Source organism: Megalobrama amblycephala, linkage group LG18 (genome assembly GCF_018812025.1).
Source record: "Megalobrama amblycephala isolate DHTTF-2021 linkage group LG18, ASM1881202v1, whole genome shotgun sequence".
NCBI classification, from domain to species: Eukaryota; Metazoa; Chordata; class Actinopteri; order Cypriniformes; family Xenocyprididae; genus Megalobrama; species Megalobrama amblycephala.
Genome location: NC_063061.1, coordinates 18,903,381 through 18,918,296, shown reverse-complemented (window position 1 = coordinate 18,918,296; position 14,916 = coordinate 18,903,381). Strand labels below are relative to the sequence as shown.

Genomic DNA, 14,916 nt, shown 5'->3' with positions numbered 1-14,916 from the left:
CTGATCTAACCCTTAAAAGTGATTTTTGTTGAATTGTGAATATATTATATTATAATATAATATAATTTAACGAGTTCGTTTGCCCATATAATCTTTAGGGTATTAGGTTAGCTAATTTGACTTGCTGTCCACTGAGGCTCGATGAAGCATCTTCAGCTCGAGCTCTGATATACCCCCCCGCAGTGAATAAATATAGGATATGATTACATAGGGCAAGGTACCTGAGATGAGGGTGGAGTTTGGGGAGGTGGAGGGATGCTGGAACAGCTGAGCATGATGAGAGGTAAGCAGCTGCTTATATACTCTAGCTGTTGATTGGAAGATTAGATGGGCTCGCTCCTCCCTAAATTACTTTTAGGAACTTCACATAACGATTAATTGCGATCAAAATGATAATCGCGATTAATCGCATCTAGCATAAAAGTTTGTAAATATTTACATGCGTGTCTATGTATGTGTGTGTGTGTGTGTGTGTGTGTGTGTGTACGTACACGTATATTTACAAACTTTCATGCTAGATGACACTGATCTAACCCTTAAAAGTGATTTTTGTTGAATTGTGAATATAATATAATATAATATAATATAATATAATATAATATAATATAATATAATATAATATAATATAATATAATATAATGATTAATTGCGATCATGTGTGCGATGTGTGTGTGTGTGTAGGCTATATAGCCTATAGCCTACGTACACGTTTATTTACAAACTTTCATGCTAAATGCGATTAATCGATTTGACAGCACAAAATATAATATAATATAATAGGTATAATATAATATAATATAATATATATAATATAATATAATATAATATAATATAATATAATATAATATAATATAATATACAGTAGTCAATATTTGAAGTGGATCAAAACTTTTCATCAAAGTTGTCCTAAGAAAAAGGTTTTAGGACAACTTTGATGAAAAGTTTTGATCCACTTCAAATGTTGACTACTATATATTATATTATATTATATTATATTATATTATATTATATTATATTATATTATATTATATTATATTATATTATATTATATTATGTGCTGTCAAATCGATTAATCGCGTCTAGCATGAAAGTATGTAAACGTGTATGTATACACACACACACACACACACAATATAATATATGTGTCTCCAAACTCTTTTGGTTTCTCACACAACTTTATCAGCTGGTGATTCAGTTTGTGAATGTAAAAAAGGGAGGAAAAAAAGGCTTATAAGACACCTGCACTTCCATAGTAATACTTGCTAATCCTCCTACTCCTCAAGTCACCATATAACCACAGGTCTCACAATAGCAAACCCCGAAAAAATGTTCAGTTCCTTTCTTTATAGAAAGTCTCTTAATCCGTGATTGGTAATCAGTGGTTTAAATTGACCATTCAAACATTTTAACATGTTAAGCCCTACGTCATTACGGGCAGACCTCTGAATGGTGGTTTCTGAATAGCGTTTCAGATCTTAAGTAGGACATTATAGGCTATTCTATATTATTCATAGCTTTCAATGTTAGGTCAAAGATGCTACACTAGTCCCACGCTGGTACAGTGACGTGCTGTTTTTAACTGATCAGATGACAAATCACCGTATACACCAAACTAATTGGATGAAGCTTAGTTCGAAGGAGTAGCCTACTAGTTTTAAAAAGTGGTTTACGAATGGCATCGACTTAACAACTGCCTTTGACAGGAAAAAAAGGAAAGCAGGAAGCTGAGACAAGCGTAAGCCTCTTAATTTGCGAGAATAGTGAAAACAAGTATTGGGCATTAATGCCCAGATTACATGGACACCTATGGAGGTGTTAAAGCTGTAAATTTCGCCTTTCTTCACAGCATTTCCCATGACTGCTGCAAACGAAACGACCACTTGTTTTTATAATGAGCTGGAAGGTAAAAGAAGATAGAATTAATTATAAAATGAATGTTTATTTTCTCGTATTATATAGCCTATATAAAGATCTGAACAAAAAGCGCTCAATCAGATCAGCAAACTGTTGCTATATAGTTAAAGGCGAACGATACATTCTGCATGAAAAAATAAAATTTTAGTGGTTTCTGAAAGGTTGCTTAAAATGCTGTTTTGTGCAAATAATCGCTGTTTTTTTTTTAAATGTCTATTGTCATGCAAAAAAAATAAAAAAAAAAAATAAAATAAATAAATAAATAAAATGCACATTACACTAATGGTTAGAAATTGAAGTCTTTATACATTTTGTAACCTGTTCCTCGTCCATTTATTGAAAGCATTAAATACAGAAGGAATTATAAGACAACAGAAAGCATTTTTAATTCAGTTTATTTTACTTTCACATTATCTTTATATTTTCCCTGGCTAATTCATCAAGATAAGCATACAGTATATGGTTATTTTATTTCCTTCCCTGAATGGTGGTTCATAAGTTTAATAAATATAAATAAAACTCATGGTAATGGCAACCATAACCATAACAAAACTGTTTTAGTACTATTCTGTAAACAGTAACAGTATCCTAATACTGTATGTCTGATGTAGAATAAATACTTGTAGAATAAAACATTCATTTTACTGTTACAAAACAAACCTTGAAAAAGTGTTGGATGTGTAACAGTAACATGTAAAAGCAGCTTGCCCTGTTAATTTGCTCAAATATGGCTGTTTTATGTTTGTTGAATCATTTACAATTATGAAAACAGGATGAAATTATCTAGAAGGATCATTCAACAACTCTTGAAAACAAAAACATACAGCACTCATCAACAAGCAGCAATAAACAAAGAAAGAATTATTAGAATGCTACAGTTCAACTTCCAGACACTGAAGACTACGTGTGTCTATCTATTAACTCTTCAGATATTAGTACTTCTGCTTGACTTTGGTCTTTTTCCATCTCTCAAGTGAGATTGAGTCTCAGCACTCCTCTTTTCCAGCCATTCCAGCCGCTGTGATGTGAGTCAGCTGAGCAGAATGTTCCTTTGCTTTGAGACGCAGCGCTGCTATGCTGGAAGCACGGAGGTCCACCGTTGGGGAGGACGGTAAGGGTGGTGAAGGGGGGAGAAGGTTGTTAGTGAGGTGGGAGTGTTGAATTGGACCCTCGATGGCAGGATGAGGTATCCTTTGCAGTGCCATTGGACCTAAGCTTGTAAACAGTCTGCTGAGAAATGTAGAAACAGAATATTATAGTGTGAAATGTAAAGAGTTTGTGCTTGAACATGCAGATGAGGCTCACCTTCCAAAAGTGGGACTGATGAAAGCAGGATGTCTAAACATGGCCGCCCCTAACAGAGCGCTGAAGCCGTGAGGGGAAGCAGAGTTTGGGGGTGGCTGAGCCAGTCTTTGGAGGGAGGCGGGCCAAGCTGAATCAATAGCTGGATGCGGGTTTGGGACAAAAGGATTCCCACTCAGGTAATGACATAAGGACTGTGGAGCAGAGGGGGTTCCAGGATAGTGTAGGCTCAGAGTGTGTGACTGGACCCCCGCCTTTTCCCTTTTCCTCCATTTTGCACGTCGGTTCTGGAACCAGACCTTAAGAGGAAAACATTGCTTTTGTCAGTTACAAGTAAGAAGTAAAAAGAACATTTTGTACATTTGGTAAAGGAATCTTGTCAGACCACCATGAAAGATCATCAAGCCTAGTCAAAAATAATCTTGCAATGTTGAACTTGTAGTATTTTTGCATCTCATATCTGTGATAACGCATGAGTCATGACTGAGAATAACTGTACCCAAAAATGAAAATCCTGTCATGTTTTTCTAACATTACAGTATGTGACTTTCAGCCTTCTGTGGCTAATTCATACGAATTAGTACGTTTTTTTGCTAAATCGAACGTACGAGTTGCCAAATTCGTATGAATACGTACGAATGACCTACCCCTAACCCCGGTGAATGTGATTTCACCAAGTACCACATGTTCCTGAATCAACATCTTTGTTGATCCTGGAACAACATTCCAATCAACCAATCAGATCTGAGGAAGAAGTTTACCATCAAGTTTAGGCTTGCAACCAGGGTTAGGTGCTTCTACATCAGTGTTATTTACATATCTTTCCCCTCTGATTTTAGGGATAAGTTATGGGTAGGATTAGGCCTAGGTTTAGGGGTAGGAATAGGGTTTAGACTAAATTTTCGGACAAAATGTTGGTCCAGGAACATGTCTTACTTGGCAAAATCACGGTGAAACCCTAACCCCGGACCCCGCCCCTAAACCTACCCGTCACTGAGGTTTAGACAAATCTAAAAAATTCGTACGAATTGGTCGTGAGATAGCGTATAAAGTTTGGTCCTGTGCTGCTTTGGACTTTCACTATATGGGCAAAAACAGCTGAAAAATTCTAAAATGTCTTCTTTTGTATTACGGAGAATAAATAAAGTTGTGAAACAACGATTAGTGTGAGTAAATGACAACAGAAACTTTTTATTTTGGGTAAACTATCCCTTTAATACAGAGGGTTTTTTTTTACTGATGAATGCTATGTCTATAAAAAAGGCGGTCCATAGGCTATAATAAGTGCAAATATTAAGAGAAATTAGCAATAACGCTTTAGTATGTGTAAAGTTGGCTTTAGTTTATAAAAAAGTAACTCCCCAAAAGAGTAAAACAAAAGAACGTCGAATGTTTCTATATTCTTGCGAATATATATTCACGTAGGCTGTATGGTGCTTTTATCGAAAAAAAAGCTTCGAATATGTATATCTGTACGTTTAATTTGAATCTATTTCAGATAGTTTGTCGCGTGAATTTTTGCCAGTATTGTGTAGAATTTTAATTAAAAATGTCAACAATATTTATATAGGCTATTAGACTGAACGGTGACCCAGAATTAATAATTCATTGTACTGAATGTTGAAATAATATGTGTCTAATACTGAATGTGCATTAGGTGAGATGAATAAGATAGTGACTTACTTGCACTCGTGCTTCTGTAAGATCAAGTCTCATTGCTAATTCCTCCCTTAAATTAGAGAGAGAGAGAGAGAGAGAGAGAGAGAGAGAGAGAAAGAGAGAGAGACAAGTTGTAGGTCGAGTCTTTATCTCATTTTTTTTTACTAACATTGACAATGAATTTTACTAAATTTTAAAAATATATATATTTTCGTTTACATTCTTGTGAGCAAATATTCAATCCATTTATTCTAAACATTCACGAAAACGAAAAATATAGGAATATAAATTATAATTATAGCATTTTTTTTATTTAAACCTAGCTCATACAATTTTCATATTTTAATACAGGCATATAGCTACATTATTATTTTAAAAGTGTCTACATTAAAAGTGTTTTTTTTTTTTTTTAATTCTATACTGACAATGACTTGTCTTAAATGAAGACGGATAATTCCATTTAAATCACTTTTTATTAGGCTATTATTTATTATTGCTGCATAACGTTAAAGCACTAAGGTCTACCTGTTAGGCTGATTATTTGCCAGGTGTTGCCGTTACCTTGTGAAAACATCTGGGTAGTGAGTCTTTTGAAAAGCTCTTTCCAGCTCCTCGAGCTGATAGCTGGTAAATGTGGTCCGGTATCTCCTCTGTTTTCGTTTTAACATCCCATCTTCAGTGTCTGATAAAGTAGTTTCCTCACAATTCTTCAAATATGCGTCTCGTTCTTGCAGCCCCATTAGATTGGGAGACACATTCGTCTCTCTGTCGGCTTCGTCCTCCTCCGGTCTTGGCGTGGGACTGGACGAGTTTTTGCAGGACTGTAGAGCCGCATGTTCCTGATACGATCTAGCACGACTGATGCTTCCTAGCGAGGCCTCGGTCATTTTTATTCTTTCACAAGCTGTGTCTAGTAGTCTTGCCTCATTTTCGTTTGTGTTAATGTCTATGGAGGAGTCTGTCAACGGGGTGAAGGGGCGCCGGAGCTTCGGCGGCAGGTGCATATCTGCTTGAAGGGGCCACACACTGTTTGGTGTTGCTGTCAGTAAAACATAATTTATTTAAATGATTTTCAAAAATTAAGTTACATATAAATAATTTAATTAAACAGAAGACTCCTGCTTTTAATGTCCATGCAGAGTAATTTCATTGCCTGCATGCTTTGTAAGTAATAATGAACATTATTTAATATGTAATTACTCTGTACTTGTAACTGCACATTGTAATTAACCTATAATATCATGCAATAGGCCTATTTGTTACATGGACACTGTAATGAATTAGCTATTTAAAATCCACAGAAATAAATTCTAATTTAAACTCTTAAATACTTTATTGTTGAGTTTACAAATAATAATAGCTACAATTCAGTGCACAATAGGCTACATGTAAAAACAACTAAAGGAGAAATGCGTCATTAAAGAATAAACGACTTACCTTTAACTTTTAAGGAACTTTTCCTTCCTAGAATACTGTCGATGCAGTACGAGGACAAAAGAGGTGATTTACATTTGCAGTTTGTTTGGTCTGGATTATCTCCCCCTGCTTCGTTCATATCTATGGCTTTCATGAAGGCTTCAGAAATCAAAGGTCCATTGAGCGCGCGCGTCCCGGTGCTCTCGCTGACTGATCGTTTCGAAAGCTCGCGCACGCCGACCTTTGTACTGATGCTTCAGCTTCCAAAACTAATCTACAGCATCTGATTGGTTCCCCGCTAAAAGGCTCTGCCACAGGCTGTGTGCTTCAGTTTAAAGACACTGTCGCTTTATCTGGCAATTTACACATTTATCCGACACATTTCAGATTAAAATGGACTACGTCAGAATGTCATTAATAATAACAATTATAATAGCCTAATAATAATAATACTAGTCTATTTTTATTATTGTTGTTGTTATTGTTGCTTTTCATTTAGGCTGCTGTTAGCTTACTAGGCCTATTAATATAGGCTAGCCTATATTAAAATATATAATGAATAGCCTATTGCTTATATTGACTAATCAAATTCATTCAACATAATTAAATTAAACCTATTGTGATTTTATTTTTTACCCCTGAAAGAAAGAAAGAAATACACAAACAAATAAACGAGAATACTATTCACATTTTAATTAACATTAGCCTATTGTAGCCTATAGCTGTCATAGATTTGTGTAATCTGTTTTAAAAACAGGTTTAGTGTGGCTACGCGCTCAGTGTAGTGCGCCTTGAGCGCCATCTACTGGATGAAGCCAACACATTTACCTTCTTAATTGAAGAAAAAATGGGGAAAAGGAGAAAATTATGAGTAAATAATCACGAATAATTGCCAAGTTACAACGCTTTCTTATATGCAAGTCCAAAGTCTGAAGGTTTAGTTAAAAGTTATAGCTTTATTAGCCTATCTAAACACGAACTGATTGTGTCAGTTTTATGTAATTTAATCAATAGGTTTCTCATATCTTGAATATAACTAAAAATGTAAAAATTACATGGCATTATATTTACATAGGAGACAGTGTTTACACGAGGACAGATCTGCACGAGGACCGTTCTCATGGTCACGCGCTCATAGTAAGTAACCATGGAAACAGTACACAAGTTGGTAAAGCACAACAGCGCGACTGAAGTGAAAATGGCAGCCAGGTACGAGATAGCTGAAGAATCCGTCGACGGTCCATTTTACCTCGAGAAAGTTTTAATTCCAGAGGACTCCGAGGATGACTATATATACGACGAAGTTACTGTCGACGACGAACTCAGCATAACTGAGGGGGAAGAGGACTTGGAAACTGCCGTTAAAGCAGTTCGGAATCAAACAGAAGCCAACGAATGCACAACACAGTGGATCAGTTCACCCAAACATCCAGTTCCTAAAATACCTGAAGTGGTGGACGACTTTATTCGCAATTATCTGGTAAAAATGGGCATGAAAAGAACATTAGACTGCTTCCAGACAGAGTGGTTTGAAATGATACACAAAGGCTTAATGAAAGCAGACCGAATGGAATTTGTACCTGATACCTATACACACAACCAGATCCTGGACAATGAGCTAAAAAACATACAAAGAGAGCGGGATAGCTATAAACAGGCTGCATTTGAAGCTGGAGAAACCATAGTAAAGCTACAAAGAGAGAGAGACTTCCATAGGATGCAACACAAGCGTGTTGTTCAAGAGAAGAATAGACTTATTGAGGACATAAAAAAGCTGAAGAAACACTATGCATCCTATGAGCCTGCTCTTAGACAGCTAAATGAGAAGTATCAGACAGCTGTGAGGCAGAAGATGCTGGTTAGTCTGGAGAGAGACAGAGCATTCAGCCAGGTTCAGAACCTAGACAGCTCTCTACGTACTGCACATTCTTCCCCAGTAACTCGACCAGCTCTAAAAGCTGCAAACCATCCACAGGAAAGAGAAAAAATCCAGAAAAGTCCACAAAAAGGAGCACACCCGCCATGTGACAACATTGCATCATACGATGCTTTAAAAGACCCTAACAAGAACACGAAACATCCTAAAGATTCTGAATTCCCAGCCAGCACTCGCGTCAATCCCTACTTGCCTCAAATCAAAGCTTTCTCTTCCGTCAACACCAAATCAGCCAACTTCTCTCTCTCGAAGTCTTTTAAAGCACACACAATGGCTGTAAGCTTCCTCGCTCTCCATCCCCGTAAAATGATAGTAGCCTCCTCAAGTGATGACCAGCTTTGGAGATTATGGGGAATACCAGAGGGAGAGATGATCATGACTGGCGAGGGTCACACTGATTGGCTGTCATCCTGTAGTTTCCATCCCAGTGGTGGATTCCTGGGTACCACAAGTGGGGACGCCACAGTTAAAATTTGGGACTTTGCTCAAGGTCGATGCGTGCTCAGTTTGGAGGGACACATCCACGCCACCTGGGCCTGTTCCTTCCATTCCTGTGGTGATTTTGTGGCTTCTTGTTCTATGGATAACACTGCTAAAGTGTGGGACTTGAATAGCGAGCGTTGCCGCTGCACTCTCCGTGGACACGTTGACTCGGTGAACAGCATTTCCTTCCTGCCCTTCTCAAACATTCTACTAACCTGCTCGGCAGACAAGACCCTCTCTCTTTGGGATGCCCGTGCTGGATTGTGCGCTCAAACTTTCTACGGGCACAAGCATTCATGCAACTACGCAGTCTTCAATGCAACAGGTGACACAATTGCTTCATGTGACTCTTTTGGGGTGGTCAAATTATGGGATGTGAGGAGTGTGTCAGCTATGGTGTCCATAGACACTGGGCCTCATCCCAGCAATCAAGTGGCCTTCAGTCCAAATGGAAGAATGCTAGCAGTGGCGAGTAACGATGGCTCTGTGAAAATGGTAGAAGTGGCATCTTTACATTTGTCTAGTCTAATAGCTCATGATGAAACGGTTCAGAGTGTCATTTTTGACCATAAAGGGGAATACCTTCTATCTGCAGGCTCTGATGGTGCAATTCACATCTGGTCATAACAATACATAGGCTATTTACAAAGGTTAAGAAATAGTTTTGAAATTTAAATACATTCTGACATCCTTTGTTATTAATAAATAAACACATATTTGTTTAAAAATAAAACATGGTTTCCTGCACACAAGCTTCTAAATTCTGGAAGAACTTTATAATAAGTTTAAATAACCAAATTAAACAGTGCGTTGCAAGAATATTTTCCAAAAATATTTAATTGTATTTTTTTGTGCATTGGCATTTTACATTGACAAGCATGAGGGAATCTTTACTCGTGTAATAATCAAATGCAGACTTAATTTCATGTTCTTATTATTTAATTTTTATGTCTACACATGTTATAACTTGCTCTCAGTCTGAAACGACACATTTTCTTGAATATTTGCTCTTTTGTTATATTGTTTCCAATGTTTGAACTCAATCAATTAATAAAATGTAAAACCTCTTATAGCAAATAAAAAACTGATACAACCATTCAACTTGGTAGCTTGGACTTTTTTCTTGTTCTAGATAAAGTTTAACATTCATGATTTTAAATAAGTGTAAATGGGTCATTGACGAATAAGGTTTTTAAAAGTGTAAAAAAAACATAACGGATATATTATTAATTTTGAAGTTTTATTCAGTGTTAACAATGAAATTATGTGGTTTTTATAATCAAGTAACACTGCTTTTGTCATTTTTTACAAGATGGACAAAATTTGTCACCAAAAAAGTCATTCGGTTTAACCAAAATTTTGGTTTTACCGAATTACACTTTCGGTTATACCGAATGACGATATTTTCAAACAATGCTAACAGGCTGATGTCTAGCTAGACAGATTACTAGCTAGTTAGCAAAAGGACAAACATTTTATATTTAGTACAAGTTTTTAAAATATTACAAAATATTATATTTTCCATGTTTTATATCGGTTGTACCGAATGACCTGATGTTTCAGGACATGTGTATGAACAAGTGAAAACATGATTTTTTCAAATAGTTAAAAGAGAGTTAGTTACTTTGCGTCACGACCATGTGATCCTTTGCAGGTGTCTGAATGATGTCACCTCCTGTCACATGATACTTACCGCACAACTTGATCCAAAATAGTCTCCTTATATTGGTTACTCCAAATGACATTAATGAAATTCATTTTTCCGGACATTCTTTCTCATAACAAAGCAATGACTTCTACACATAATTTTAATACCATTTTGCACTAAGTTGATATATGATATTATAAAATCATGCCAGAATAAAAATATATATACATTTATTACATTTTAAGATAATTAATCACAAATGAAATGGCTGTATTGGCCTTTGGATGGTTAAACCAAATGACCTTTTGACACTTCAAAATCTTTAAAATACCTTTATATGTAGCAAAATATAATTAAAACTTTTTGGATTAAAAAAAGAGATCTAGTTTTACTACCTTACATACTTTGGATGTCATATCTTTGTTTTTTATTATTATTATTAAGGCCTTTGGACAAAGACATTACCCATCACATCACTGACCCATATGGGCCAACAATTTAACAGTATTGGAACTTAAAGTTTTGTTTTTTTTTAACGTTTTTTCATTTTCCATCTTTATTCCTAAATTATTGTAAAATATTATTTAATTTTTATATGCTGTCGAATGCGCTTTGTAAATACTGTGTGAGTGACGTGTTAAAATTAGTATATCAAATGAGAAAACATAACCAAGTAAAAGCTTACAGCTTACGTTGTGTGAACATGATGCTGATTGTAGTTCTAGACTAAATGTGAGCATTTACTCAACTCGCACAAAAGCAGATTTTCAGTGTTTCTCAAAATGAATAAAAACAGTGAAACGCAATCTCAGAATATTGCACAAACCTGCAACAATTAAATATATTAAATTAAACAAATATACTTTATGTATTTAATGTCACTTTATTAACCAATGTCTTTGCTGCTGACTTTCAATGATCCAATTCAACCATAATAATAAGCAAAAATGACTTTAGATAAACATCACATTTATGATTAGCCTGAAGCTGTCACGGGTGCACAAGAACAAGATGTAACAGATCCAAGTGCAGCATAAGTATTTATTGGGGAGTCCAGAAACGTAATCCAAGGCAGGCAAGAGGTCAAAATCCAGGTAATCAGTCCACAAAACAACAAGCCAGAGATATAAACAGTGCACGTAACAAATACAACGAACCACAACCAGGGACAGACACAACTGAGATTAAATAGACAAACACTAATTAACAAACACAAAACAGCTGGGTGCAATGATGAATGGTAATTAGTCCAGGGAGTGTATATGGGAAATGTAGTTCATGAAATGAGTGAAACAATGAGTCCGGGAAGGAGTGCCCTCTAGAGGCTGAAGGCACTCTCACAGGTGATCGTGACATTACCCCCCCTCAAAGGAGCGGCTACCAGACGCTCCACCAGACAAAAAACAAAAACACAACAAAAAAAAAAAAAACTCAGGAGGGAGGTGGACAGGAGGAGGATCAGGGGAGGGATGGTGGGCCAGATCCAGGGTCCCCAACTGATAGCCAGGGTGGTGCTGGAGGAACTGACCAGGCTGGTTCCAGCGGTTCTAGAGTCCTGGCTGGGTGCCAGGGTGGTGCTGGAGGAACTGACCAGGCGGGTTCCAACGGTTCCAACGGCCGGGGCAGTGGCAGCAGGGCAGGAAGCCTGGACGACGGTGGCAGGACAGACGGCTTGGTTGACGGCGGCAGGACAGAAGATCTGGGCGGTGGCGGCAGAGCAGAAGGCTTGGACGGCGGCAGGGCAGTAGGCCAAGGGTGCTTCATGGCCATATCAGGGAGAGCGGACAGCTCGGTGACGGCCTCCGTGGCCGTATCAGAGAGAGTGGACAGCTCGGTGACGGCCTCCGTGGCCGTATCAAGGGGAGCGGACAGCTCGGTAACGGTCTCCGTGGCCGTATCAGGGAGAGCGGAGGACTCAGGGACGGCAGCGGGCTCAGACTGGGGCTGCTCTGGGACGGCAGCGTGCCCAGGCTGGGGCTGCTCTGGGACGGCAGCGTGCTCAGGCTGGGGCTGCTCTGGGACGGCAGCGTGCTCAAGCTGGGGCTGCTCTGGGACGGCAGCGTGCTCTGTAGTGGACTCACTGGCTGGAGCGGGCTCTGTAGTGGACTCACTGGCTGGAGCGGGCTCTGTAGTGGACTCACTGGCTGGAGCGGGCTCTGTAGTGGACTCACTGGCTGGAGCGGGCTCTGTAGTGGACTCACTGGCTGGAGCGGGCTCTGGAGTGGACTCACTGGCTGGAGCGGGCTCAGTAGTAGAGCCACTGGCTGGAGCGGGCTCAGTAGTAGAGCCACTGGCTGGAGCGGACTCACTGGCTGGAGCGGACTCACTGGCTGGAGCGGACTCACTGGCTGGAGCGGACTCACTGGCTGGAGCGGACTCACTGGCTGGAGCGGACTCACTGGCTGGAGCGGACTCACTGGCTGGAGCGGACTCACTGGCTGGAGCGGGCTCAGTGGAGCTGGAGCTCACTGGCTGGAGCGGGCTCTGGAGTGGAGCTCACTGGACTCACTGGCTGGAGCGGGCTCTGGAGTGGACTCACTGGCTGGAGCGGGCTCTGGAGTGGACTCACTGGCTGGAGCGGGCTCTGGAGTGGACTCACTGGCTGGAGCGGGCTCAGTAGTAGAGCCACTGGCTGGAGCGGACTCACTGGCTGGAGCGGACTCACTGGCTGGAGCGGACTCACTGGCTGGAGCGGACTCACTGGCTGGAGCGGACTCACTGGCTGGAGCGGACTCACTGGCTGGAGCGGACTCACTGGCTGGAGCGGACTCACTGGCTGGAGCGGGCTCTGGAGTGGACTCACTGACTGGAGCGGGCTCAGTAGAGAGCCACTGGCTGGAGCGGACTCACTGGCTGGAGCGGACTCACTGGCTGGAGCGGACTCACTGGCTGGAGCGGACTCACTGGCTGGAGCGGACTCACTGGCTGGAGCGGACTCACTGGCTGGAGCGGACTCACTGGCTGGAGCGGACTCACTGGCTGGAGCGGACTCACTGGCTGGAGCGGACTCACTGGCTGGAGCGGGCTCTGGAGTGGACTCACTGGCTGGAGCGGCTGGAGCGGACTCACTGGCTGGAGCGGACTCACTGGCTGGAGCGGACTCACTGGCTGGAGCGGACTCACTGGCTGGAGCGGACTCACTGGCTGGAGCGGGCTCTGGAGCGGGCTCTGGAGCGGACTCACTGGCTGGAGCGGACTCACTGGCTGGAGCGGACTCACTGGCTGGAGCGGACTCACTGGCTGGAGCGGACTCACTGGCTGGAGCGGACTCACTGGCTGGAGCGGACTCACTGGCTGGAGCGGACTCACTGGCTGGAGCGGACTCACTGGCTGGAGCGGACTCACTGGCTGGAGCGGACTCACTGGCTGGAGCGGACTCACTGGCTGGAGCGGACTCACTGGCTGGAGCGGACTCACTGGCTGGAGCGGACTCACTGGCTGGAGCGGGCTCTGGAGTGGACTCACTGGCTGGAGCGGGCTCTGGAGTGGACTCACTGGGAGCGGGCTCTGGAGTGGACTCACTGGCTGGAGCGGACTCACTGGCTGGAGCGGACTCACTGGCTGGAGCGGACTCACTGGCTGGAGCGGACTCACTGGCTGGAGCGGACTCACTGGCTGGAGCGGACTCACTGGCTGGAGCGGACTCACTGGCTGGAGCGGACTCACTGGCTGGAGCGGACTCACTGGCTGGAGCGGACTCACTGGCTGGAGCGGACTCACTGGCTGGAGCGGGCTCTGGAGTGGACTCACTGACTGGAGCGGGCTCTGGAGTGGACTCACTGACTGGAGCGGGCTCTGGAGTGGACTCACTGGCTGGAGCGGACTCACTGGCTGGACTCACTGGAGCGGGCTCTGGAGTGGACTCACTGGCTGGAGCGGACTCACTGGCTGGAGCGGGCTCTGGAGTGGACTCACTGGCTGGAGCGGACTCACTGACTGAAGCGGGCTCTGGAGTGGACTCACTGACTGAAGCGGGCTCTGGAGTGGACTCACTGACTGGAGCGGGCTCTGGAGTGGACTCACTGACTGGAGCGGGCTCTGGAGTGGACTCACTGACTGGAGCGGGCTCTGGAGTGGACTCACTGACTGGAGCGGACTCACTGACTGGAGCGGGCTCTGGAGTGGACTCACTGGCTGGAGCGGACTCACTGGCTGGAGCGGGCTCTGGAGTGGACTCACTGGCTGGAGCGGACTCACTGACTGAAGCGGGCTCTGGAGTGGACTCACTGACTGAAGCGGGCTCTGGAGTGGACTCACTGACTGGAGCGGGCTCTGGAGTGGACTCACTGACTGGAGCGGGCTCTGGAGTGGACTCACTGACTGGAGCGGGCTCTGGAGTGGACTCACTGGCTGGAGCGGACTCACTGACTGGAGCGGGCTCTGGAGTGGACTCACTGGCTGGAGCGGACTCACTGGCTGGAGCGGGCTCTGGAGTGGACTCACTGGCTGGAGCGGACTCACTGACTGAAGCGGGCTCTGGAGTGGACTCACTGACTGAAGCGGGCTCTGGAGTGGACTCACTGGCTGGACTGGAGCGGGCTCTGGAGTGGACTCACTG

General features: G+C 42.2%; 2 protein-coding genes across 3 annotated transcripts; one reads left to right on the top strand and one right to left on the bottom strand.

The window, feature by feature from the left end:
- Positions 1 to 2,293: 2,293 nt before the first annotated feature.
- Positions 2,294 to 7,146, bottom strand: arxb (aristaless related homeobox b). 2 transcript variants are annotated; one of them, XM_048167161.1, is made up of 5 exons: positions 6,313 to 7,146; positions 5,437 to 5,914; positions 4,900 to 4,945; positions 3,220 to 3,515; positions 2,294 to 3,144 (listed from the first exon to the last, which is right to left on the bottom strand). In XM_048167161.1, the coding sequence occupies exons 1-5, from the start codon at positions 6,443 to 6,445 to the stop codon at positions 2,901 to 2,903; spliced, it is 1,197 nt and encodes a 398-aa protein (XP_048023118.1). In that variant the 5' UTR covers positions 6,446 to 7,146; the 3' UTR covers positions 2,294 to 2,900. The 2 variants fall into 2 exon arrangements, with proteins under 2 accessions (XP_048023118.1, XP_048023120.1); XM_048167163.1 differs by having other exon boundaries at positions 2,294 to 3,141.
- Positions 7,147 to 7,402: 256 nt separating this feature from the next.
- On the top strand, positions 7,403 to 9,811 carry LOC125253253 (sperm-associated antigen 16 protein). Its single transcript, XM_048167160.1, has one exon. The coding sequence runs from the start codon at positions 7,439 to 7,441 to the stop codon at positions 9,335 to 9,337; it is 1,899 nt and encodes a 632-aa protein (XP_048023117.1). The 5' UTR covers positions 7,403 to 7,438; the 3' UTR covers positions 9,338 to 9,811.
- Positions 9,812 to 14,916: the final 5,105 nt, after the last annotated feature.